Raw genomic sequence first — 25153 nt, 5'->3', positions numbered from 1 at the left:
CAGCTCAGAACCACCCTGCTGCTCTGTTAACATCCTTTATCCTGCACTCTGTCTACCTGACATATTATAGTTTGGGGTAGCCACAGTAACCAGGGGAGTACAGTGTGTACTTCACAGTAACCTAGGAAACCGGAAACCCTCCGTGCAGAGCAGCTAGTGAGGGTCTGTGGAAATGAGCGGCACAGAGCAGTTTTATTGTGCTGTGGAACTTCATCAGCCCCATAAACACCCTGGTAAACGCCTCTGCCGGTAGAATTAACATTCTGCGTAAACAGGCTCTGTGTCGGACAGGGAGCGAGACAGAGAGGAAACATGGGAGACAAGTGAAAGGAGAGGGGGTGGGGATGTCCTAGTTACACTTGTTATATGTATATACACTTTCCAAATATTATGTCTGTATTATGATGCATGCATTGTTGCAAATTCCCGTCAAAAGGCTTTTTGACTGTTTCCCATACATATACTTATCAACCACAACAGGAAAAAAAACTGCACCACAAAGTCATTCTTGCAAGTCAATGTCATAAAATTGCTTTTGTGTTGCTTGAGTACAGTTCTAATTGCTACATCAGCACATATCACATTGTTCCACTAAATCCAAACAAAAGTAGTTTTAGTTAGTTAGTTAGAAACAAGTTTTTGAAGCTTGCAGTCACAATCCAATGCAGCTAAAGTCAAAAGAGACATCTAGTGTTCTTTAAGATCAACAGAGGGAAAAAGCATCTAAAAATTTGCTCAGAAATTTTGAGGAATTCTCAAAAAATAAAAAAGGCCATCAAAACAAACATTTGATGTCACCCTTGATACTGGGAAATTATGGACATTGCAAAATTTTCTTTTGGATTGACTAAACAAATAATCATAGCCCTACGAAATCAACTGACACAATAATTAGTGATTATGGTTGTTGGCATCAGAAGTATTAACTACTGATTGTCCTCCAGAGAAAATGCTAAGTGGCTCTCGACCCCAAAACTAATTCTATGGGTTCTATGTAATTTACTATTTAATTTACTCAAATGAACAAATAGACCCAAACGGTGATCTTGCTCTTCTGTCCTCCTCAAAGTTCCTTCTGTCATGTCCCGTTGCATTTAAGCAGTTAAACCAAAATAAAACACATCTTTTCATATGTGGCCCCTGTGAAAAAACAGTCTAAACTGCAGCTCAACAGCACAAAAGTCTATTTGAGGTTCTGTGACATTAAGCATTTTAAACCATCTTTCCATTTTTTATCTCTGCCTGTGGGAGAGTTTTATAAATGTGGCTGTGCTGGATAATTCTGCTTGAGGGTAAAAAGGGATATTGGTCTAGGAGATGAAGATTATTTGCTAGAGAGGAAAGGAGAGCAGCAATTAATATCTCTACAAGAGGATAAGATGAGCTAATAGGTCATCTTCCAAAAGAGAAAAAAACCCCGGGAGTGAAAAGACACATAAACAGACAGGGATCAATGAATCAAGGTCCTTGATTCATTCATGCTTGATTATTCATGCCCTAACACTGATAGCTAATAAAGGCAGTGCAGAGAGAACTATTTCTCCAGAAGGTGTTGATGTCCCTATGTCAATCTGTGTTTGAGCCCATATGTTCAAAGTAATTTGGCCCTCTGTGCATACCCAGAGCAGATAACATCAGTGCCGCAGACAACAGCAGGTTTGGCAGCTGTCGTGTTTAGTACACAGCAACCAAAGGACATCACCTGGAGGACATCTTGCATCTATTCTAAATATTGTTGTCATCCATAGCCTGATGAAAAAGATTATCTCACTGCTTGATCAACAGAGATTGGTGTAGACTGGTGAGAGAAAAGAATGATATTGCATATAGATATAATGTTTTGGGGGGAGCAAGGAATGGCAATAATTATTGATTATTTATTGATTCATCTGCTGAACATTTTCTATATCAGTTGATCTATCTATCTATAGTCTACTGTTACAAAAAAGAATCAGTACAATCAAGATATTAAAAGAGATCCTGGATACCACACTATGAACACTGTACCGCAAACACTCTCTTTAGATTGTCTGAAACTGTAACCACGTTTCTATTCCTATGTACATGCTCCCTGAAGTCATCTGCACGAAGAGCATGTTAAATGGACAAGCCTTAGACAAACAGCAGCCAGCCATCCAGCAGAGGTTTAGTGTAATAATGGGTTGGAGGTCGAGGGAAAATTCACCAGAAAAATTTCCAACATCTTCCAATTTTCCATGTGTCCTTAAAGCAAGCATTTTTATCCGCACGCAAATAAAGTAACTGACTAATACACAGTTGACAGACTGACTCCCGGAAGACGGCACAACGCTGAGTAGCAGCAGCAGCTGTGACCAAAGTCCTGTATCTAGACTAATCGTAACTCTGGAAGGTCTGAACCCTTTTCTCATGTGACTCAGCTGTTACTTCCTGGGGGAAAAAGTATAACCATGAATGTTGACACAAAAGATAAAATAATAATGCTTTGTTTTTATGTCTTGGAAAAAGAAATTCACTCAAACTTAAAAATGCAAAAGATATCTACCACTAGTCACATTTACAGGAATAGGCCAGACTTCATTCACTGTTTCTCAAAATGGAACCAGCACTTCCACCAGATGCTTTGTACAGTTGGATGACACTAAATGTGACCATAAGTAACTCTCTGGATACAAGACAGTGACTCAATAAAAATCCTAAAATTGGACACCCTTTGAAGCCAAAGAAAAGCAGTGTCACACCTTAAATAAGTCCTGTTTTTTCAGGCCATCAGGACAGATAACACATGCTGATCTGCGCATAGGAAAACAGGTTTATCCAGGGTCACTGCATTCAGCTGAAATTCATACAGGTGTGATGCTGTCTGAGTCCAGGAGGAGCTCGACAGCCAAACAGCTGGCTGGGTGGATTCAGCTGTGACTGCATCCAGAGGGATGAGAGGATGAGAGGAAGGAAGAGGGGGTGGGAGGGGATTGGAAGAGTGGGGATAGATTTTTGACAAAAAGCCAGGAAGAAGAAAAGCAACGACTATGTATTTGTGAAACAGAGTTAATGGTGGAGTGACTGACAAGACTAATTACTAAATAATCAATCCCACACACACACACATATATATTTGCTTGCCACCAGTTGATGTGTGACTTAAGCCTTTTTAATTACATCATCACACTCCTTACTCTTGTTAACAATGATGTTTTGACATATTTCACCATATTTGAAAACCTCTAACCTGTAGGAATGTCTGAAGTGAAAAAGGTTATTGGACATCTTTTTCCAAGGTAGTGCAGTTGTTTAAGTGGTCTACATGGGTAAGATAAACGTGTTCAATGCCTTTAATGCAGCCAACTGACACTACACAATAGTACATTATTCATATAAAGTTGTAAAAGAAAATAGCCAAAGTCCAAGCCTCAAACACCAAAAAGTTTTTAAAACTATCAATTTGTAATGGAACAGCATTTTACTAAGCAAAACTAAATCAGAAATAAGCACATACACATCTGCATCATGCAATTTTCAGTGGGAAGTAAAACAAAGGTAAAAAAGGTACAGTAGCTTTGCCTCCCAATTTTTCGCATATTGTTAATGTTTGAATATGTTTATATAAAATATTTTTTCTCTGCTGACTGACAGCCGAATCACTCAAGATGTATCCTATTACTGCTTATTGTTGTAGCACCTAACTGCCCCACTGGGATCATTAAAGTTTAATTTAATCCATTATATATGGAAACTCTATTTGACTCTCACTCCATCTGCCTTTATCAGTTCACCACATCCCACCCTTTCAAAACATCTCCCTACTGTACTGTCATTAAACTTCTTCCCTCCCTTCCTGAGCCGTCCTTCTCTCACACCTCCTTCCCTAATCTCCATCTTATCTTTCACTCCGACGCCAAGAGATGCGTGTTAGCACAATTTTGTTAATTAAGGAAGACATCCACCCTCACACCAGGACATTAACAAAATCATGTGTGCTATCAGCTGTCATTCTCACACATGTAGGCCTAATCACACCCCCTCTACTAACCTAAAAAAAATTTTTTTTTTTAAATCCTACTTTCCACACGCACAATGTGTTGATAAGCTTGGCTAGCCTTAATATAACAGCTTGTCATGTGCAGGCCAGTGCCCTCAGATTCAACATGACTTTGTTCACACTCTGAGACCACGCTGAGACCTGCTAAGAGCCCGAGGGCTGCTTTATTAAACAACATGAGCCCTCCCCATAAGAGCATCCACTAACAAAGATAAGAAGGCCCACAACTTCCTCTGTTGCAAGTTTTACAGTATGGCTGTGAATGATGATTGTGTTTCAATGAATCAGCTTCCTCTCTTGTATATAAAATGTCGCAGTAATGTCCCACATCGCACAGATTTTTTTTTCATATTGTACCTTTTATGCAAACAGCAGGCCAAAAATTATTGCGTTTGTGATCACAAATGACAAATAAAACTATTCAATTCTTATTTCGGAAATGTGAATTGGAAATTTTAAATTCCCAAACTATGAATTACCAAAATTTTGCCAATTAATTTAATCAACTAGTTGTTCCAGCCCTAAATCCCAACAATAAGCCATCTCTATATAAGATTAATTATTTTAAAAATTAAAGTCATCATCCTCTGTCTGTCTCTCCCTAAGTAGCTTGTGGTCACAATTGTCAAGTTACCTCTAACACTCCTCACATTCAGAAATCTAGGTTTCAGCTGTAAATTACCAGTTTTATTATTGATTCAAATTCACTAATTGACAACATTAACATTGGACTGACCTTCAAATGTTGATGAGTGTTTTTCACTGCCAATTCATCTTCAGCATTCAATATACTGGCAAATCTTCATACAAATCTGACCTGCACAGATGCAACCCAACAGTAAACTGCAGATGTACTGTAGGCAATTTCCTATAAATAACATCACCAAGAGTGGGGGTAACATGCACTCTTGACAAGAGTCAGCTCGCCACCTGATCCCAAGAACACAAGCAATCCTTTTACTTTAAGCATCTAATGATTCACAAATAACCCAGGAAGCCAATACTGAAACAGCACCTCAATACCCGAGGGAACAAAGAAAGATAGAAAAGCAAACTCTGCTGAGCCCTCGATTTGGAAGACGGCAAAAATCTGCTCACTGTTTTGAATCTGACTTTGAACAATTGTTCTACAGTCTCCTTGCTACTTAACAGCAGACAGTGTTCAAAGTGAAATCACAAGTCTGGACAGCATTTCAAAGCTCATCCTCTCTCCTCCACCTCAATCCCTTTATTCTTGTCTTTCAGTCTGTCCAATCGACAGAGACAACCGCCTGTCACTCTCTTGTCCTTCAGTCAGACTTGGCTGCTTTGCTTTGTTGGCCTCTAACTCACCTCGGCCATACTGGCCAGAGCCCAGCATGGCAGTATCCTGGCACTAAGCACACACTCAAAAAGCAGACAGAGCTTTATTTCACAAAAATACTTCCTTCTTTGTGTGTGTGTCTCCGAGGGCAGGAAGCCAGCACGGTAATAGGATGTTCCTCACTAGCTTTGTAATGTCTCAAAGACCTGGGTTAAAGCCAAAATGCAGAGCAAAAGCAGCGAGCTACGCTGAAAATGCTACTGTTATATTGGTCCATTGATTTGCGACTCAGGAGGCAGAAAAATAATTAAAATCATAGACAGCATTTCCTTTAATAGTCATTTAAGATTTGCTTTACCTCTGTGGTTTTATTTCAAACATTTCAAATAAGACAAAGAAAATCCCTTTGATATGAGGGGCTGCAAGAAGACAAGTTTTAGGTTAAAAGGTTTCACGATCCATAAAATGTTGCAAATTTAAAAGACAACTACTTTGCACAAAGAATCAATAAAGTAGAAACTCTTTAGTCATCTCTCTCTGGGAATTAGTGTAAAACAGTACTGTTAATATTAGGATATGGTTTGCTATTCAATTTAGATAGACAATAACATATACTGACATGCATTAGATAGACTCTAAACTGCAACAGCCAATCAACAGTTTCACATAGGCTTCTGGAGGATAATCTGTAATCTGACATCAGACAGCCAATCATGGGTAATCTGACATCAGACAGCCAGAACATTAATCTCATCAGTGGACTCAGGGGATTATGACAGTCCGTCAAACAGCTGAGCAGATCATAGCATGCTTTGCATTACCTCAGCACTGATGGAAATATGCTGCAGAGATGGGATAAAACTGTTGAATGAGCACATAGTTAGAGTATGGGGCAGCACAGGTGGTTGAGTGACCAATGCACATGCCATGTTAACACATCATCCTGGGTTAAATTCCAGCCTGTGTCCTATACCACGGGACATTTCCCTCTCTTGCTCCCTGTTTGCTGATAGCATCTCTGCTACTTAATGATTGTAATAACGTCTTCACTCGCCCAAAAATGTATGGAAAAACATAAAAGAATACTTCTTATATGGTTTTCTTTGCACTAAGGAAAATGAATCACACATATAAAACTCAGGTCTTCTTAACAATTCAAGAGATAGATTTATGCACACCCCCAATAAGATAAAACTGAAATGTTTACAAAATATTCTATGTATATTAAGGGTTAGGTCATTCACTCAAATATTTATCTGTTGTTGTATCTGCCAAAAGGACAAACTAGGTCTACATTAAAGTCTGTAGTAAAGAGGCTCAAATTCTGTAAATTTAAACTCTCTCTGGAAATACTAGGCCCATGCTCACAAGCCAGTCTCTCCAACTGTCTCGCTGGGAACACAAACAGACTCTGCTGACTCAATCCTTAATTTTAGTGCTCAAAAACAAAGAAAAACTGAATGGAAACCATGAATGGGAGACATGAATCCAAAAACAAAAATCCTGACACATCACACCAATGCTTGTTTGCACAACATTTCCAAATCCTTTTGAATCACAGCAAAGTAAATGTTGTCTCTTTGTCTGCAGCATGCATGGTCGTGTTTAATTTGAGGGCTGATCAAGCAAAGGTAGCAGGGGAAAAAAATAAAGCTTATTTTAAAACTGCAGATAACTGAGGTCAAGTGATAGGAGTACTCCCTCCTCAATCACACACACACACTCTCTCTCTCTCTCACACTCACACACACACGGAGATGCTGCTCTCTGGTTACAACAGATCGCGACGGCCAACACCCCAAAAACAGGAGCTGGAGATCACCGTCCTCTCAGCTATTAATCAAAATTTAAACGCATATTTATCGAATTTGCTCAATGCTGCAACGAATATTTAACCCACGTTGTAATAACCCATTTGAGACAAGAGGCAGGGGGGATTTCACACACTGATATCTGCTGTGCTTGACAAAGAGCAGCAGCTGCGGCTCACGTCTGGCTGACCTAAAAGATAAAATGTAGTATGTCCGACTTTTATTTGGCTAATGGTCGAGTTCCAACAACGAACTGAAGCTGTGTGTGTTGTGCTTCGACTGAATCAGATGACAGGAGCGTGCGTGTCCTCTGATCACATGGAGGTTAAGACAAAAGATGGGACAACTGGCAACAAAGAGACACGTAATGCCAATCACTTAATGAGACACACAGCTGTGGAGTCAGGGTGGATTTTCGGGAGGAGACCGAGCAGGAGGGTGCTGCTCCGGCCGGGATCCCACCGTCCTCTCCGCCCCGCTCCGGGAATCCTCTTTGAAACAGGGTGTGACACACGCACAAAATAACGCTACGATGCAACTCCATAACTTGCCAGTCAATCAAAAAACATCAACGTAGATGCACAGATATGATTGAAGTTGAGTGTAAGCGGGAGGAGAGGGCGGTGTGACCTCCTCCCACCCCCGCCGAGCTGCCCCCGCTGTCTGCAGACTTGCCCCTCTATTGTTCCGCCGCTGTCACAGCCGTTAAGGTGCACCGGGGTTAGCTTTAGCTTTAGCTTTAGCCCCGCCGGCTAACAGCGCAGCCGGCCGGCTAGCCTTCAACGTTAGCCGCTAAAAAGGTAACACGGCACCTTTCTTCCGCTGGCTTTCCCAAAAAAGTCGCCGTGTTCCCCGTGTCAGAGACAACCGGGCCAACCGAGCAAACATGTGAAGGAAAATGCATCGTTTAAGAAGTTTCAACTCACCCAGAGCTCCGTTCCCCAACTCATGTCGGACTCCCACTTCTGAGTTCTCCCGAATCGGACGCAGTTTTTCCCACTCGGAGTCTCCGAAACTGCCGCTGGGACTTCGCTCCTGCTGCCTGACTGTCTGCCGACAAACACTCCTCCCCCTTCTCCGAGTCAGCAGGGCCGCCCAGACCGGCGGCCCCGGCGGCCCCGGACCCCCCGGCCACCCAGGCCAGCCAGCTCTTTGTTAGGCGGCTTCATTCCTCACACAGACCGGCAATCAAGAAATGTTTAATCACGCTTCTCTATAATCATTGTGTGGCTGAACAATAAATCTGCAACCAGAAAAACTATGATCGCCAATTAACCAATCCATCCCAAGCCATTTTAGAGAACTGAGGCCTGTCCAGGCAAATTTTATTGTCTTTATTCATAAAAATACTATGTACCTGCTAGTTGATAAAAAAAAACTGGATGAATATGAAGAGATAAAATAAATATGGTAAGATGATTGTTTATTGGAAAAGTGTTTAGTTTTTGTTTGTTTTTCTTTTATTGAGGATGGAGAATAGTTTATTATAATTATGTGAAGGAGTATTCTGACCTGTAATTCTTCCCATTTTTCCAGTTCATTCATTTGACTTTTGTTCAAATCTTGAAGAACTGAGGCAAAGTGTTCATTTTTAGTTATGTCAAGAGGACACTTAGAAGGAAGAAGAAGAAGAAGCTGAACCCATTTAAATTGAAATTGACGAATAGCTACAACTGTATTCAGTTTTGTTGTAGGAGTTTTCCCTAAAACTATAGAATCTGTTTTTCCCTGAAGTGATGTAAGATGGCATGCTAGATTTTAGTGAATATATAAATAGAGACCAATGTCTATTACATCTCACTATTTACATACAAAATTCAATGATGGGTAAAATAACTCACACCAGCCATGACTTCAGTGGTGGAGTGGTATGCTAATTTATGGGTTTTAGAGACCAAAGGCGTGTCTATGGATGACATTACCATAATCCAGGACAGACAGGAAGAAAGCCTGAATTAACTGCTTCCTGCTGAGGTTAGGAAATTTCCTTCTCTTGCCATACAATTTTTGTCTTAGTTTGCTGACAAATACATCATTGTGAAATTTAAACATAAAGTTTTGATCCAGCCAAACCAAATGTAAGCATTTGATTTCAAGGCATTTATTCTTTGTAGCCCTGCTGATATTCAGTTCATTTAGAGTGGTAACCCTTGCTTCCATTCAGCACAATTTCAATGTAAAATAGATAATTGAGTACATCAGGGGATGGTAATAAAACACGCAAGGACCATTCTATTCACCGGGTCAGGTTAAGGCCAAATGTTAAAGTCAAATCAACATTCAAGTCTTTTCATTACCCATATCCACATTACTGAATAGAGGTAGGTATCAATAAACATCTTTTTTTTTTGTACATGGACCCTAATAGCTATAAAAAATATAAATAAAAACACACCAGTAAATAAATAAACTGACATCAAAAACTCCTAAAAACAAGCATCTGTTACTTTTCAATGTAATTTCTCATATTTTGACTGGGTTAGCCTAGATTGCCATAATAATTCTGTACAGTTATTGTTTCTTCTGTTAATAAAGACTATTTAAATTTTTTAAGCTTCGTCTTACTTTAAATTTTAATTCAATGGCATCTATTGGGTGCTTGTTACCTTCTTTCCTAAGATGTTATTGCACTAGAATTTATTAGATCCTACATGCTTATAGACTATACTCTCCGTATTAATTTTTCTTATTTGTTTAATAGTTTTGTCATTTGAGATTTGAGTTGGCAAGAATTACACATCTTTAATAAAAATCAACAGGCTTTCAATTCAGAGAGGAGCTAAATAAACCACAATATACTCGGTTGGGTGCAATGTAAAGTTGAGTGCAATGCAAAAACATTTCTTCAAAATCATCTAAGGTTTATCTAAATAAAAATACACTCAAAACTCTATATTTGGAAGTCAGTTTACAATGAAATAATACGTAAATGATGAAATGAGCACCAGAATTGTGAATGAGCAGCGCCATCTAGTGGCCAATATTAGTCAATGCAATCATATAAACCATTACATGTAAAGTGCATTTTTACTTACCACGCATAAACAGCTGAAACAATTTGCCTTCAGAACACAGAATTATTAAAAAAAAAAGAAAAAAAGTCACGTAGATTGCACGTGCCTGAATTTTTGGATTAGTTTTTGGCTGTTTTTATTTGACCAGTTGACCCTCCAGTCCTGTAGGGGGCGGAAACGGGTGTTACAGCTGGAGAAGTGGCCTATTTTCGGGGTTACTGGACGATAATGGAGCAGGCTGCTTCTCCCTTGCAACTTTTTTTATGATAAACTTGTGTAATTAGCTGTGTTTTGTGGTAGAAACGAAGAGACATGTACCGTTACATGACAAGGTAACAGACGTTTCGTCCTCTCCATCCGTAGATCTGTACAGTTATCTCAACGAGTCTCTTGACCTTTGGCAAACATTTCGTGTTGAGAGAAGTAAGCTAACGATTTGAACGAGTTTCTAAGTTGTCCATGCAAGAAAAATGTCACTGTAAACACCTAAACATGTTTAAATAAATACAGCATCAGCAAAAAAAAGTTCCGCTGCAGCTAACAGTATTTAGAGTGGTAGTTAGCATGCCCTACATTTGGTTATTCAGGTATTTAGGTATTATTTCCCTTCCTTGTAAATAAGCACACTGAGGTAAAATGGAAGAGAAGTATTCTGATCCTTTACTGAAGTAGAAGCATATTGAATATAATTAGTTTAATATTCTTTAGCTCAAAACACTTCACCCAAGCACCCACACTATTAACATCTATCCATTGTAATCAACAACACACACATTTACTGTATTCGTTCAAAAATATTATCGAAAACATTCACAGTGTAGGTTGAGGAAAAATATGTAACCACTTGGCTAATATCATCTGGAGGCCACTCATTGAACTTATTTGAAGTGTATGTTTCAGCTTTGCATAAAGCCGTATTGGTCTCAGTTGTAGATCACATTCATCAATCTGCATTTCAAAAAACAGTGTGTAAATGAAGATAAGGCACTTTTGTGGCTGCTTTTTAAAAAAAAAATGGCATGAAAAGTACAACATTAAATGACCAGTAAAGAAGAAAGTATTAATTGGAGCAGACACTTAATGATTGTTTCGGTATTCTGTATTACAGGTTGGCCGAGCAGCGTTGGCAGTGTTCAGTTCGCTGTATGAGCTCTGCAGTTAGGAAGGGGAGATCTCTACACAGCGTCTTCCCCGTGCTGGAGCAGCCCCTCCAGCCCATCCACCAACACGTGATTGAAGCTAACCTCCGAAACAGCTACGCCTGCCATAAGAAGTTGGTTCAGTTAGCTGATACACACCCTCCATAAGCTTAAATGTACTTTCGTCATTGCTCATTGCGTCTCGCTCTGTAAGATTTATAGAGTTCAGTGAGAAGGTGAGGAAAGGTGGAGGGGAGAGTGGCATCGCCAGACACACAAAGAGAAATAGGAAGTTGCTGGTCAGAGATCGTCTGCGTCTCCTGCTGGATGATGAGGACTTTCTGGAGCTGTCAGCGTTTGCAGGCCTGGGTCTGCCATATGGGGACATCCCATCAGCTGGCTGCCTGACTGGTTAGTAACCAGTAACTACAGTCAATTACAGGCTGTGTAATCTATCTCTGTGTAAATTGTTTGAATTTTCTAGCATTTCTTTCCTGATTTAACTGACTTTGTTTATTTCAGACAGTCAGTAAGTGTAACACACAGCTCACAATGCTTTAAACTATATGGATTTGTATATATGTCCAATACCAGGCATCGGCAGGATCAGTGGTCTGTGGTGTGTGTTTATTGCCAACGACGCAACAGTTAAAGGTGGCACAGCGTACCCAATCACTGTGAAGAAGCAACTTCGAGCACAGGAAGTAGCAATTCAAAACCGCTTGCCTTGTGTTTACCTGGTCGACTCTGGAGGAGCTTTCCTACCACTGCAGGTTAAAAACACACCCTATAGGTTTGAGCTGTTTGTGAGCTGCTGTTATAATCTGGAATTTCCTATCTGTGTATTAATCTCTAGTCAGAGATCTTCCCAGATAAAAACCAGGGAGGAAGGACATTCTACAATGAAGCTATCATGTCTGCCATGAAGATCCCACAGGTAACGAAATAGATGATGCAACATGCATGCAACAAGCATGCAACATAGGTGATAAATGAACTCGATAAATATTAAATGCTATACGCAACATTTGACGTGCTATAGTGCTATTCCTTAAAAACTGTGGAAATAGCATTGCATGGATTCAGGTTGTATATACTATATTCATAAGGTATTTAATGTTTTCAAGTTAGTCTGTTTTCTGGATTCCAAGGTTTAAGGCACCCTTCGTTCTGCAGTTTGAGCAGCATCAGATGTCCTAATTATCAGATTAGAATTATGAGACGAAAATGAAAACAAATGTAAGAGTACACAAAAGACATTTGTGTGTGATGAATGAAAAGCTGACGATCAACAGCTTTTCCATTTTTAAAAATTGGTATTTTTCAAACTGCAATGTCAACACAAAAACCATTAATGATCCTAAAGGTGTCAGTGGTGTGTGGGTCATGCACGGCGGGTGGAGCTTACATCCCCACCATGGCAGAAGAAACAGTGATGGTGCACCGGATAGGGACAATATTCCTTGGAGGTCCACCGCTTGTGAAGGCTGCCACAGGAGAGGAGGTGACACCAGAAGACCTGGGAGGAGCCAGACTTCATGCTGAGTAGGTCTATAAAGCATACTTACCCATGTGAGATCAGTTTTTGTACCTTATGCCAAAATGATCATTGACTTTGGAAGTGAATGTATGCAAAAATAAAATTAAGATTATACATGTTCGTGCAAGAAATAAACAAATAGGTTGAATATGAATTAAGTTGATTTACCTTCTGGTTTTAGAGTGAGTGGCTGTGTGGATCATTTTGCCTGGGAAGAAAAGGAGGCATACACCTACACCAGAAACATCATTTCCACCCTCAATTTCCAACTGCCCGAGGAAGAGGAGGAGAATGAGGAGAAGATGAAGAAAAGGAAAGCAGAGGAAGAGCCACTGTACTGTTCGGAGGATCTTATGGGTCTGGCTCCGCAGAGCTATAACTACAGTCTGGATGTTAAAATGGTACAAAAGACACAGCTGTGTAGAGATGGCATGATATGGGTTACATTATATGCGCCTTCATCTAGAATCATCACAACGGCGAGACACAAGACAGAAAGTAGACAGAAATAAACAACAGCTCTTTCTTGGCCTGTTTGTAGAAATGGTGCTTTTATGCCGTTACTATCACACCACTGTCTGCATCATGGTTCAGTATCAACAACATGCGGGTGGTTGCTTCTGTCTTTCTATCCAGGTTATCAGTCGACTGACAGACGGGAGCCGCTTCCAGGAGTTTAAAGCTCGTTATGGAACAACACTGGTCACTGGTTTTGCAAAGATACATGGGTAAAAGATACAAACACACACCCACATAGATTTTCAAGTACACACATAAATAAAGAATCCAAATGATTAGTGAACATCTTTACTGAAGTTGCAATAATAGTTCATTTATACTTTAAATGTATTAATTTTCCAGGTTGTAGATATTTTGAGCCATTTTCAGCTCAGTGAATAATAAGGATGTACCATTACAGCTGCACCTTTGACTAATAATGGATATTTCATATAAATAATAATAGTAATAATAGCATAATGATAATAGCAGTAAGCTTCAATAGTAATACCAACCTTCATAAGGTTTTCATCTTCTAACACCTACCAAGCAGTCACAGCAGTGTGACTCTTAGCTGTCATTATGTTGCTTAATCTCAGTATTCTGAGTGTGGTTACATGAACAGTCACGATCTGATTGATGATTGATTGATGCTGTATATCCATTTGCTTTTTCCCTGCATGAACTGCAATAGCCACCTGGTGGGAATAGTGGCTAACAACGGCAAGCTGTCATATCAGGCAGCTCTGAAAGGAAGTCATTTTGTCCAGTTATGTGACCAGAGAGACATTCCACTCCTCTTCCTCCAGAACACAGCACCTACAGCACCAATAACACTCTCCACAACACAGGTATCCACCACCAAGGAAACACGTGTGCGTGTGTTCTATATTTACAAATTGATATTTCCAGCAGTATTTGTCCAGGTTTTTATTTTATCATTCTCTAAATTTGTTGTAAAAGGACCATGTGGAATGTTCAACATAAAAGTCCCAATTTGATGATCATGTACCAGATTATAGCATCGATCTAGTGAATTCTATGGCACATCAAAAAGGACTAGCTGGAGCAACACGTCCTAAATAGAATGTATTTGTGATAGATGGCACAGTGAGGTTATAATGTAATTTAAACATCAGGCAGGAGGATATCAGGTGTAGGCAAGAAGGCAAAAACATCAGCTCAGGAGAAAGGCAGCAGTGGAAAGCAGAACCACCACATTTCAACTCCAGCATTATCATGAAGTCAGTGTGTGTGCATGTTTTTTCTCAGAAGATTATCAATTTTAAGAAAGTCTGTGTCCTTCTCTCTTTTAGGCAGAGATGAACAGTAACTGTTTGAAGGCTCAGGGTTCAATGCTATCAGCAGTAGCATGCGCCTCTGTCCCCAAAATCACTGTGGTGATTGGTGGTTGCCATGGTGCTGACAGCTATGCCATGGTGAGTGATATTACACAATTTTAAGGTGTTGTTGTCATAAACACTAATCCTTAAGTAAACGAATGATTGTTTTTTTTTTTTTTTTTAAGAAGCGTATCTAGGAAGATAACATTAGTTCATAGCAGTCAGTATAACAAACACTCTTCTTTTAATTGCCTGCATTTGTCATCTTGCAGGTGTTTTTCTGGTGGTTTCATAGTCTGACTTTTGTACCACTACTTTCCTCTTTTAAAGAAATTATCCACCAAGCTGAACAATTGTGTATAAACCAAATATTTCTGAATTTGTTTTTAATAGTGCAGTTTTCTGTTTCTGTCACACATATTTGATGTTGACAGTCCTTCCCAGAACTCCCAAGATCTCACTGTACTGAAGATTCCCCTCATTCACAAAAAAAGTGCAAATTAAATATAAAAGTCAACCAAGAGAAGCACAAATTCTCATTGTGTGTTAACAAGATATTAAAGCATTAATCTGATATAAGAGGAGCAGCTGGGGGATATCAGCCCCGGATAAGCAGCCTCGCTACACAGGAGCCTGCAGGGATGACAAGGGAAGAAGGCCTTATTTTGCTCACACATTGCTTCCTTCTCACACTGTACATGATATTTTCAGCTCTGCTAATTCAACAATTTAATCCATTAATTTATCTCCAGTTTTGTATCATACATTTTTCTACCTGTTCCCAGTAGTCAAATGAATCCCTCAACAATTTGAATCCCTCTCTAGTGTGGACGGGCCTTTGATCCTAATTTCCTCTTCCTATGGCCCAACGCCAGAGTATCGATGACAGCTCCGGGTCACGCTGGCTCTCTGCTTCCCCCTGACAGTGAGCAGGAGGAAGAGCAGAAGAAAAAAGAGCAGGAGGACAAGTTGAATAGAAGGTTAAAAGAAGAAAGCTCAGCTTTCTTCTCCTCTGCCAGGCTGTGGGATGATGGAGTCATTTTGCCTCAGGACACCAGGAAGGTAGGAATAAACAGCTGGATTTATGATGTCGACTTAACCTTGTGTTGTTGTTTTTATAAATATCTATCTCTGTTGGCAGGTTCTCAGAGACTGTTTGGACATCATCAAACAGCAGCAGTATCAAATTTCAACAGAAAAACAGCAATCAGCACTTCTTCGCATGTAAAAGCACCAATGGACATGACTAACATCTGTGAGTGTTTTTCATTCAGGCTAGCTGCTGTGGCCCATCAGCCAACACAAGGTTTCACACCAACTTCTGGATCAGTGTGTGGCTCCGGTTACCTATTCATTGTGATTGGAAATTGTAGATGAAGATTAGTGTTATTGTAAAGATTAGAAAAGAAAATTATCGTTGGTCTTCAAAGGATTTTTCACACTTTAAATAAGACAAATTGTACATGATGAATACCAGTGTGTGTTTACACACTAAATAGAAATGAGAAAGATGACCTCGCTGCCAATCTTCTAATGCCATTTAAGGGAAAGTGGCAACTGGATTAAACCACCTCAAACAAACATTAATCCGTTGCACACACCACTGGTACATCTACTCTCTCACAATGGGAAAGGCACTCTAAAAAGGGTCCTAGTTAATCCAGCAAAAGTGCCTCATCAGTTAAAGTTGCCTTCACGTCATGTCCCAAGCACATGAAGATACTATAAAGCCGGTGAAGCCCAGACACGATGTGCTGTATCTTTAACCAAGGTCAGAAGAGTTTTTATTTAGCTGTGACAACACTAATCACACTTGTGGCAATTCTCATCAAAAAATGTTAAATATGGAATAACTTGTGCTTTAGAATTATCACTGTAATCGCTGTAATCAATTTTTTTGTATAAAAGATTAAAACATCTATAAATAAATTAACTTTCGTCATTAAAGTGCAATTTTTAATGGTGGAGTCTGCTTTTGGAAGAAATGTTTCACAAACCTGCAGATGTCATTTTAATTGCAGAAGTAGACAGTGCAGTAAAATGTCATCATCTCTGACTGGTCTTCCATAGATAGTGCATCAACACAACACCCTGTATTCAGCTGTCTGTATTTATTATCATTGTTGCTTTACATTCGGCAGACACTGCTAGTTCTGAGCTGGCTCAGAAGCAAACAAACAAGGAAAAAGAAATGACATTAATATGATGCTGTGTTTATGTTTATGTTCCTAAAACTAATCTTTGTACATTGTTTTTATACCACTTTGTATTGAATTTGTCTGAGTCCAATGATTTTTGATAAGGTTAATGTGATGAGCGACAGCGACATGGCTAGTTCCGATGCAGATCAGAACTGTTGAAGCCAGTTTATTCGAGTGAGCAGCAACTTTGGCAGAAAATGCTATTGGACTCTGTTTCTTATTGAAAGATACTTTTATGCTGTGTCTTGGTTGGGTGAGGTCGAGTGTAGGAGTCATGGTTTGTACATGCCATGCAACGTCACTGGGATGATGGTGCTGACCTCCGCCCGGGCCAGCTCAGTCAATGTCATGGCATCCAGCACCAGCAGGAAACCCGGCCTCTCTGCACCCGGCTTCACCACAATACTCAGCAGCACACCTGCAACACGATGGAAGACGGAGGGTGACTATATGTGTTTTTGAAAATAAAGATTTGATTTACTTATAAGGTTACATTTCACTTGTCTTTTCATAGAGTTCGGCTCATTATATTGAATGGAAGTCAGGATATTTGGCTTTTTTATTAAAGCAGTAAATATACGACTGGAAATCACTCCAGAGCGCCTTTAAAGTTTGAATATGACCAGGATGAGCGTGAAATGAATCTTAACGTGTTTCAGATGTTGCAGGCAGTAAAATTTTTTTGATAGTATGTTTGATACCGGCTCACCATACTGATTTAGCATTTTTTGGCCTCTGAATGGGATTCAGTATCATAAATACCCTTGCATTTGAAGTATCAAACATAAGTTCTATGCAATTATTAGTGAGATAATTACCATTATACATTTATTAAGGAATATTTGCCATTTAAATACAAGTTAATAAACAATGCAGGCATTTTAGTATTTTAATTCTAAATATTAACAATTTCAAATTTTTTAAACGTCTTTAAAATGGGGTGTGAGAATGTGAGATGGCCTGGGTCGTACCAGCATCCTCCTCAGCAGCTCCAGGCGTGGGTACAAACAGTGGCTCTGATGGGTAGCACTCTTCCTCCTGCCACACCCAGGTCTCTTTGGTCTGCACGTTCAGCTTGACTATCTAGCGCAATTCAAAAACAAAACCCCAACTGCTGCAAGATGAAAGGTCACAAATATGCCGGAGCGCCATTTAGCTGGACATGCCCTGACACTGCCTTTCTCTTCTTCTGCTATTCATAAAAGTGCTCCTACCCTGTCAGGGATGAAGTGGTTGAGTCCCAAGCCGTAGGCAAAGGAGTACTTCTTCCCTCGACACAGAGAGTAGTTAATCTGTGGAAACTCAAAAGCTGAGAGAAAAGGGAGAGACAATCGTATTATATACTTTGTGCTCTATTCAAACTGCTTCATTTTGTACACTTAATGTTTTGTGTATCAAATTGTAAAAGTATAAAATGGAAAGGTTTGCCACCCATCAAGATATCTTGTCTTGCTGTTTGGCATTACTTGCATTGTGAAAAGTGGGTATAACCCAGCTGACCTGAAAATGTAAATATGGACTAAACCTTTTTAAATGTTTGCAGCAATTTCAGTGCACAGGAATTGTGTTAATTTTAGGGAGAAATGTTTCAGGGCTTTAATTGACCTTTACTAAAAACCCAAACATTAAATGGATCAGGGCAATGTGTCGACTGATCGAAGGAGCCAAAGGAGAGAAAAGCCGAATGCAGGAGTGGGCCCACTTTAGACCGTGCTGCATGACCTCGGGACGAAGTCTCCGCAGATGTGTTAAACCGAAGACTGTTAATATAGATGGACAAATCTTCTGTGATATCACAAATGAGCGAGCTGCTCCACTGTTGCCATCTTGGCAGTGTCTGTCTCTGCCCTCAATCCCCAGTTAATTCAAAAATGATCAAAGTGGTGGGGTGTGCGAAGCAGAAACTGAGAGGCCACCACAGTTGGGACTGTGCTTTGGAGAGTGACGAGCGAGCCACTTCAATATCTAATCTCTGCAGGATGTTTGTATATTCTGTGGCGTTCTCCGTATTTCGGCCACAAATGGATTTCTTTTCTAAGTTTAGATGTGTTTCGCCACCTGGCAGCAGCACAGTATGTGTCTCACCTTGTCTTGGACAAGAATAGAGGACTTCAGGCTCGAGCCAGATGGTGCCATCCCTGTGAAGAACAGCAGTAGCTGTAGTGTAGGACAGAGATACCAGATTCCTGCCCTGCTCCTCCTGCACACACAATAAGACACAAGTTCACAAAAATCTTATGGCATTGTTAGAAAAGTACGGCTTCTCTGAAACATGGCGTTAAAACACACAATTAGGTCGCACTGAGAAAATACATTTCCACTGGCAGCCCAACAGTCACATAGAGTGCTGTGGTCATTTGTGAAGATTTTCTTTTTCATTATCAGACATGAAACTCTGCTGTGGGTGTGTGTTCGTGCTTGGACTCGCCCTGTGTATATCCAGAGGCAGCACGTATCGTCTGACTTCGGGCTGAGGAGCTCTCATGGCCGCTTTCTTCACCTCCTCCCACTCCTGTTTCAGGTTGGCCAGGTACAGGTAGTTATACACAAAGTCATGGCTGCAGAGAGAGAGGGAGGTCAGAGTGATTACACACCAAACACGCAGATATACGCACACAGGCTCACACTCACCCCTTCCAAGCGCAGAGGTCGACGACAATGAATCCCTCGTCCTCGTAGGTGTTGATGTGGTGGAAGAGGTTGAAAGCTGATGTTCTGAACTTGTGGCTGCTCACATAACCTGCTGGGTCTTTAGTGGCCAGGTGGAACCACGTCTACAAACACAGACACACATCCTGCATATGAAACAGAATTATAAAGGCAGTTCAATCCAACACATGCACAGGCTCTGGGGCACGGATTCACAGCAGAGGAAACATCTCTAAAACGAGATCCTTTTGTATCTGTTTGTGGTTTTAGGTGTCTTTTTCTTTTTCTTGTGTTTGTTTGTGGTCATGTTGTGTGACCCCACCCCACCACCCGCCCCTGCTTACGCCCATGCTGTCGTTGGACTCGAAGCAGTCCATGTATGTGGCTCCTGTGATGCTCCAAGACGACAGGAACTTGAGCAGGTTGATCTTCACTGGCTGCTCCACAAACACAAAATAGTTGTCTGTCATGCCGAAACTATGGAGACGCACACACAAACACAGAGAAAGCACACAGTTTATGTAAATGTGCCACAGAGAGAGCGGGGCATTTGCTGCTATTTGGGTGTTTTTAATTGATAACTTGGCACCTGTGCATGTAGGAGGGCTTTAACCTTTCACTGCTGGGTAGCTGAACCACCACCTGGGATTTCTCTATGGGGTCTGATTTGTCTGGATGCAAATAGAGATACACAACGTTAGTGTGACACTGTGTTGTCACATTCAATCAGAGGCAGAGACCTTTGTGCTGTTCAGTCAGATGTTTAATATCTAAAAAACCATGTGACGCAAAGTCCATTTAGTATGTGCTCTCACAGTCTTCATCAGCGGACCGGTCTTCCCATAATGGCCGCTTCTTTTTTTTTTTTTTCTATTCATCTATCCACATTTCTTTTGTCATTTTCTCTCGTGTTAATTTTTTTCCCCCATCAGACTTTCTTTATCTTTATTTTTGTATCACCTCTTTCACTACGTTACTCTGTTTTTTATAGTAAAAAAATAAAAGAGGCTGTCTCTTTTATTTAATATCATATAGCCATTCCTCTATCCATTTCAGGATGCTTCAGAATAGGAAAGTAATGAAAATGTTTCTGTCCATACATATTGTGCTTTTAAGAAGCAAAGAACCATATCAGTGTAGTTTCACAGCTCTTCTCTCTGGAGCACTGATAACAACAGGCTGGCCAATCAGAATAGAGGACCTGGTGTGTCAGGCTGACTGATGCTATATCCAAGTAGGCTGGCCCGGGGGCTTGGCTGACAGCAGTGACTTCACAAAGTTACAGCTCTGATGGCTCGGCTTGATAATCCAAAAAGTTCATGCCAATTATTCGATTCAGAGATGATTATCTGACATTCAGCCCCTGACAGTTTTACCTCCAAACCAAACTCACCTTTCTGAGCCGGCGGGATCTTAACGATGTTATAAGCCAGACTCATGTTCTTGCCAAAACAGTTCCCGATGTTATAGACTGCACCATCTGCGTCGACGTGGGGGTGGGCAGTCACCCCGTTCACTGAGAGGTACTTGCACAGGTCCACCTGATTAACACACAAGCACAGGACAGAAAATGAATGGAGGGGAGGATGCACGCTGATGAAGAGCCTCTCTGATGACTTTGTCAAAAATGAAGCAAATGAAATTTGTGCAGTTTCATATTTACATAGGAACTGAAATGGTAAAAATGTACATCCTTGCAGATTTTATTTTTAATTTTCGAGTTGTTCTAAAAATCAACAAAAGATTAAGGAAAGAAAGCACAAACAAACACACATAAAAGCAATCAGATAGAAAAACACACAGCTGGAAAATCTTCGAAGTAACCAAGTAAGCTTCACCTTTGACAATGTTTCCAGTGAATCAGGATCAACCTTGGTGATGTAATTGGTCTCTGTGACGGCGTAGAAGTCTTCACCGATTGGATAGATGTTCACTAAACAGTTATCAGTCACTTCGATGCCCCTGAAGTAGGTAAAGAATCTAAAAACATGAGAACCAGGAAAACGATTTTCTATGAGGAACGCAAAGTAGTAATAACACAGTTTGATAATAGTACACTGACACTGAATGTTATATTCACCATGTCCACAGCAGCACAGAACAATAAAGAACAGTAAACAAACAGCTATTGTGAGCGTTTTAGTGAAGGTGCTAATATTCAGGGCTACAACAAACAGTTGTTTCCATTATCCATCCAAACACTGATGCAGTAAAACTACAGTTACTACATAATGACAACTTTTAATTAACTCTTTAAGTCTTCATATTTTCAGTGCAGAACTTTTGCTTGCAACAGAGCAAAGTTACTTTTGTTAAAACACCTCATCACATACAGTAATAGACTACTAATATGATTGACAAATCAGACAAGGAGAAACAAGTCAGTGACTGAAGGTGATTATCTTAGCTCAGTTTAGCTTTTTAAATCTGCCTTTGAGCACCTCCATGGCCCATTAATAAAAAATTCTATTTAAATTAGAAAACAAAGATATATAACACTCGATATAACTAACAAAGCCCCAGCAAATAAATACTGCAAATCCATAACCTGAATGCTTCCTGGAAACCACAATATTTAACTGAACTGGAAACCTCCTGCTAGGGTCACCTGGAGAAGATGTTTTTGCAGGGGTCCGGATAGGCTGCTGTGCCAAACTCTGAGATGACCACCCTGTTTTCAGTCATAGCACGAACATATGCATCCGTCCTGATAAACCTGAGAACAAACGTCACGCATGGTGAGCCAAGGAGCCATTTGAGCACATCACAACTCTTCTCTATCAGGCGCTTCGGGTGTTGAATCTATGACTCATAACATGGCAAATGGAGGCCAGCAAAAGGCGAGGGGAGATTTCTGTGAACTGATAATTACTTTGATTTGTTGTGTCCAGTTTTTCAGAATTTACTGTTAACTTGCTTCCTTAGCTGCATAGCACTGTCATAAAAAAACAATAAAAGCCTGAATATGTCTAAGATTATTTTCAAGGTGATCTTTGGATTCTCTGTTAAATCTAAGTACAGAGAAACATCAAGAACGCAGATGAGATATTATAAAGAGCTTAATAATTTGGTTAATTGTAGGACTGTCACTTGGGTGCCTGTAGTGTTAATCCCCTGCTTTTGCTTTTGGCTTGCGTTTGACTGAACAAGATGGAGAATAGAAAAAAAGAGATGAAGACAAGAATGTCTACAGTAAGATTCTTACTTCCTGTAGTAGGTCACCTGGCCGCTCTTCAGGTCAAACTTGTGCATCAGCGCCTGTCCATCAAACAGGTGGTAGAAAGGTTCATCCCCCACCTCGAAAAGGCCTGGGCCCATCCGGAGGAGGCTGCCGCCCAGCCATGATGGCATGACACCTGCACACACAATGAATCGTGGCTCAAAAAGAAAAAACAAAAAAACAGGCAGTTCTCTTATCCAAATAAAGAATGGACAGTCGGAATTTATCATCATTTATAACCTGAGCCAAACTGCATCCTGTTATAATACTCAAGAGGAATTTGCAAACTTTTCAAGTACCTAATATATTCTCAATAAATGTGATGACCTGGTTCAGCCTTATAAAAGAAGGGAAAAATGTAAAGAAATGTGAACAAAGAGACATTTATATAATAAGAATGTCCAACATGCAGAAAGATATAGACATAATTTCCATGTGTTTGTGTGTTCCGTGTGTGGCGGCTCTTGGCTACTCTTTCCTACCAGTGACCTCTGCAGGTATTGGTTCATTTAGCTCCTCCACTGTCTCAAAGATCTTCCTGTAGCCTGCAGCAGGATGCTCCACGCTGGAGAGGAAAGTAATTTAAAAAAAAATGTTATTAAGGTAACAAATTTGCAACATTTTCAAGTTAGAGCACTAGTTTTAAAGTGAAAACAACCCAGCTGGTTGACAACACATAAACAACATTAGAGGTGGGCAGGGAACACAGAGATTCTTTAGAAAAGGATCAAACCAAGCTCTTTCTCCAGACTACAGATGGTTCTCATTGCTGCTGCTTTCCTGGAATTTCACATTGAAACACAAGTTCAGCTGAGTTTTTGCATTTACAGTGAACAAAGTCATCATCTGAAATCTTCATAGTGAGTTCAGTCTGTCTTCTACAGAAAAACAACAAACGTCACTATGTGGCGTCTTCAATCTGCTTCCTTTTATTTCGTTCCTGGGAAACAACAAATCTAAACAATTGTAAAATAAGTTTGGTTCTTATAACTTCCAAGAAAATAACAAGTTTGTTTTACTCACCGACTGGACATGCTGCTGTTTGCTGTTTACAAGCCCCGTTCTCACCAATTGCTTGCGAATGAGACTCCAACTTGCATTTAAACCGCAAAAACATTTTCTGTGGTGTGGGATGGAAACAGGACTCCACCCCCACCCCTCCAACACGCACACACATACACATAAATACACACAAACCTCCATCCCTCTCATTTTCTCCTCCCCATCCTTCCTTATTCCCTCCCCCCTCGTTCCCTCCTTTAAATGCCTTTCTGTTCCCCTTCTACCCTTCTCATGCTCCTGGTCTTGAACAAGCCAGCTTTGTCTCGCCTCCTTTCAGCCGTCTGGCCTTCAGCCTCATGTAGAATGTTCTCCAGGCCCCAAAACAACTTCTTTGTCAACCTGGAAACACAAGAATTCACACACCGTCCGCTGACGTGGGCAGCAGTGTGTTAATGTTGTTTGAATGTGGATGTGAATGATGAGAAAGAATCCCATCTAATGAGTTCCAGACAGCTTGAAGCATTTTAATTGGCAAAGTCTGGAGGGAGAGAGCAGCAGGGAGAGGGGCAGAGAGTGAACGATCAACACTGTCTTTTGACATTTGGATAAATGGAAGCTGAAATGAGGGATGAAAGGGTGAAACAGCAATCTGTCATGTCTGTATTGGCGCTGCTGTGAGCAAGTTAAAGACAGACAACTGATGCTGGTTCCTGCCAGTAATAAAGTAAACAAAAGTCTGAGGCCTGACAATGGCCTCCACCGTCTGAAATGGTTTCACCCCACAAACTGAATTGGTTCGGATTGAAAAATGCCCATTATTTTGTCAGTTAAAGGACCAAATGGCAAATATTGACCTCAGGATAACAATTTTTATTCCTCTTAATTTATAAATAATTGGATTAGCCAATATTAGGTTGTTTTTAGAACCAATGTCAGTGTGGCGGTCCATGTTTTGATCTGGACTCAAATATCTCAGCAACTGTTGGAAGGATTACAAGTGATTTTGTTCAGCCATCCATGGCTGACAGAGGATTAGTCTGTATAGTCTTGGTAATGATACTGGAGCTGAATTCGGTTGGACTTAAATGCATCTGATGAATTGCCATGAAATTCAATTCAGATCCTCATGGCCACCTGATGAGTTGATTTCCCTGTCATCAGGGTGGAGAAAAAAGTTTTCAAATTAAATTTTAAATAAGTCCATAACTGTACCTTGAGGCATCTGAGCCCAGATCCAATGAAAGCTCACACTGCATATCCTAAGAATGTGGCATAAACCAAGCAGCTCTATAAGGAGGAAAGGCCAACAATTCCTTCTGCCCACATTTTATGACTAAACATGGCAGAAAATCAGGAAATGGCAAAAAGGGCATCCATCATCTATACTGCTTATCCATGCAGGGTCAGTGGAGGTA

General features: G+C 40.4%; 3 protein-coding genes across 8 annotated transcripts in view; 1 reads left to right on the top strand and 2 right to left on the bottom strand.

Moving 5' to 3' along the window:
* The window catches only part of fnbp1l (formin binding protein 1-like), a 42335-nt gene extending 34156 nt beyond the window's left edge, over nucleotides 1-8179 (bottom strand). For all 3 annotated transcript variants that reach the window (XM_029500575.1, XM_029500573.1, XM_029500576.1), the window contains exon 1: nucleotides 8059-8179. In XM_029500575.1, coding sequence (XP_029356435.1) covers nucleotides 8059-8082 — 24 coding nt within the window. In that variant the 5' untranslated portion in view covers nucleotides 8083-8179. The remainder of the gene's footprint in view (nucleotides 1-8058) is intronic.
* Nucleotides 8180-10353: 2174 nt separating this feature from the next.
* LOC115042279 (probable methylcrotonoyl-CoA carboxylase beta chain, mitochondrial) lies at nucleotides 10354-17289 on the top strand. Of its 4 annotated transcripts, XM_029500391.1 has the most exons (13): nucleotides 10354-10478; nucleotides 11255-11419; nucleotides 11500-11696; nucleotides 11880-12058; nucleotides 12142-12222; nucleotides 12652-12830; nucleotides 13007-13226; nucleotides 13462-13553; nucleotides 14018-14174; nucleotides 14640-14762; nucleotides 15492-15728; nucleotides 15808-15921; nucleotides 17126-17287. In XM_029500391.1, exons 1-12 carry the CDS (start codon nucleotides 10459-10461, stop codon nucleotides 15892-15894), a joined length of 1737 nt encoding a protein of 578 aa, XP_029356251.1. In that variant the 5' UTR covers nucleotides 10354-10458; the 3' UTR covers nucleotides 15895-15921; nucleotides 17126-17287. The 4 variants fall into 4 exon arrangements, with proteins under 4 accessions (XP_029356251.1, XP_029356250.1, XP_029356253.1 ...); XM_029500390.1 differs by having other exon boundaries at nucleotides 15808-17289; XM_029500393.1 differs by lacking the exons at nucleotides 15808-15921; nucleotides 17126-17287 and having other exon boundaries at nucleotides 15593-15728.
* LOC115042280 (retinal Mueller cells isomerohydrolase-like) lies at nucleotides 16422-23890 on the bottom strand. The gene is made up of 14 exons (XM_029500394.1): nucleotides 23760-23890; nucleotides 23219-23301; nucleotides 22722-22872; nucleotides 22125-22232; nucleotides 21355-21496; nucleotides 20910-21057; nucleotides 20106-20187; nucleotides 19861-19993; nucleotides 19499-19641; nucleotides 19296-19425; nucleotides 18953-19067; nucleotides 18082-18176; nucleotides 17839-17950; nucleotides 16422-17285 (listed from the first exon to the last, which is right to left on the bottom strand). Exons 1-14 carry the CDS (start codon nucleotides 23768-23770, stop codon nucleotides 17140-17142), a joined length of 1599 nt encoding a protein of 532 aa, XP_029356254.1. The 5' UTR covers nucleotides 23771-23890; the 3' UTR covers nucleotides 16422-17139.
* Nucleotides 23891-25153: the final 1263 nt, after the last annotated feature.

This window comes from Echeneis naucrates, chromosome 4 (genome assembly GCF_900963305.1).
Source record: "Echeneis naucrates chromosome 4, fEcheNa1.1, whole genome shotgun sequence".
Lineage (NCBI taxonomy): Eukaryota > Metazoa > Chordata > Actinopteri > Carangiformes > Echeneidae > Echeneis > Echeneis naucrates.
The sequence above is the reverse complement of the archived record's forward strand: the minus strand, read 5'-3'. Positions and strand labels throughout refer to the sequence as shown.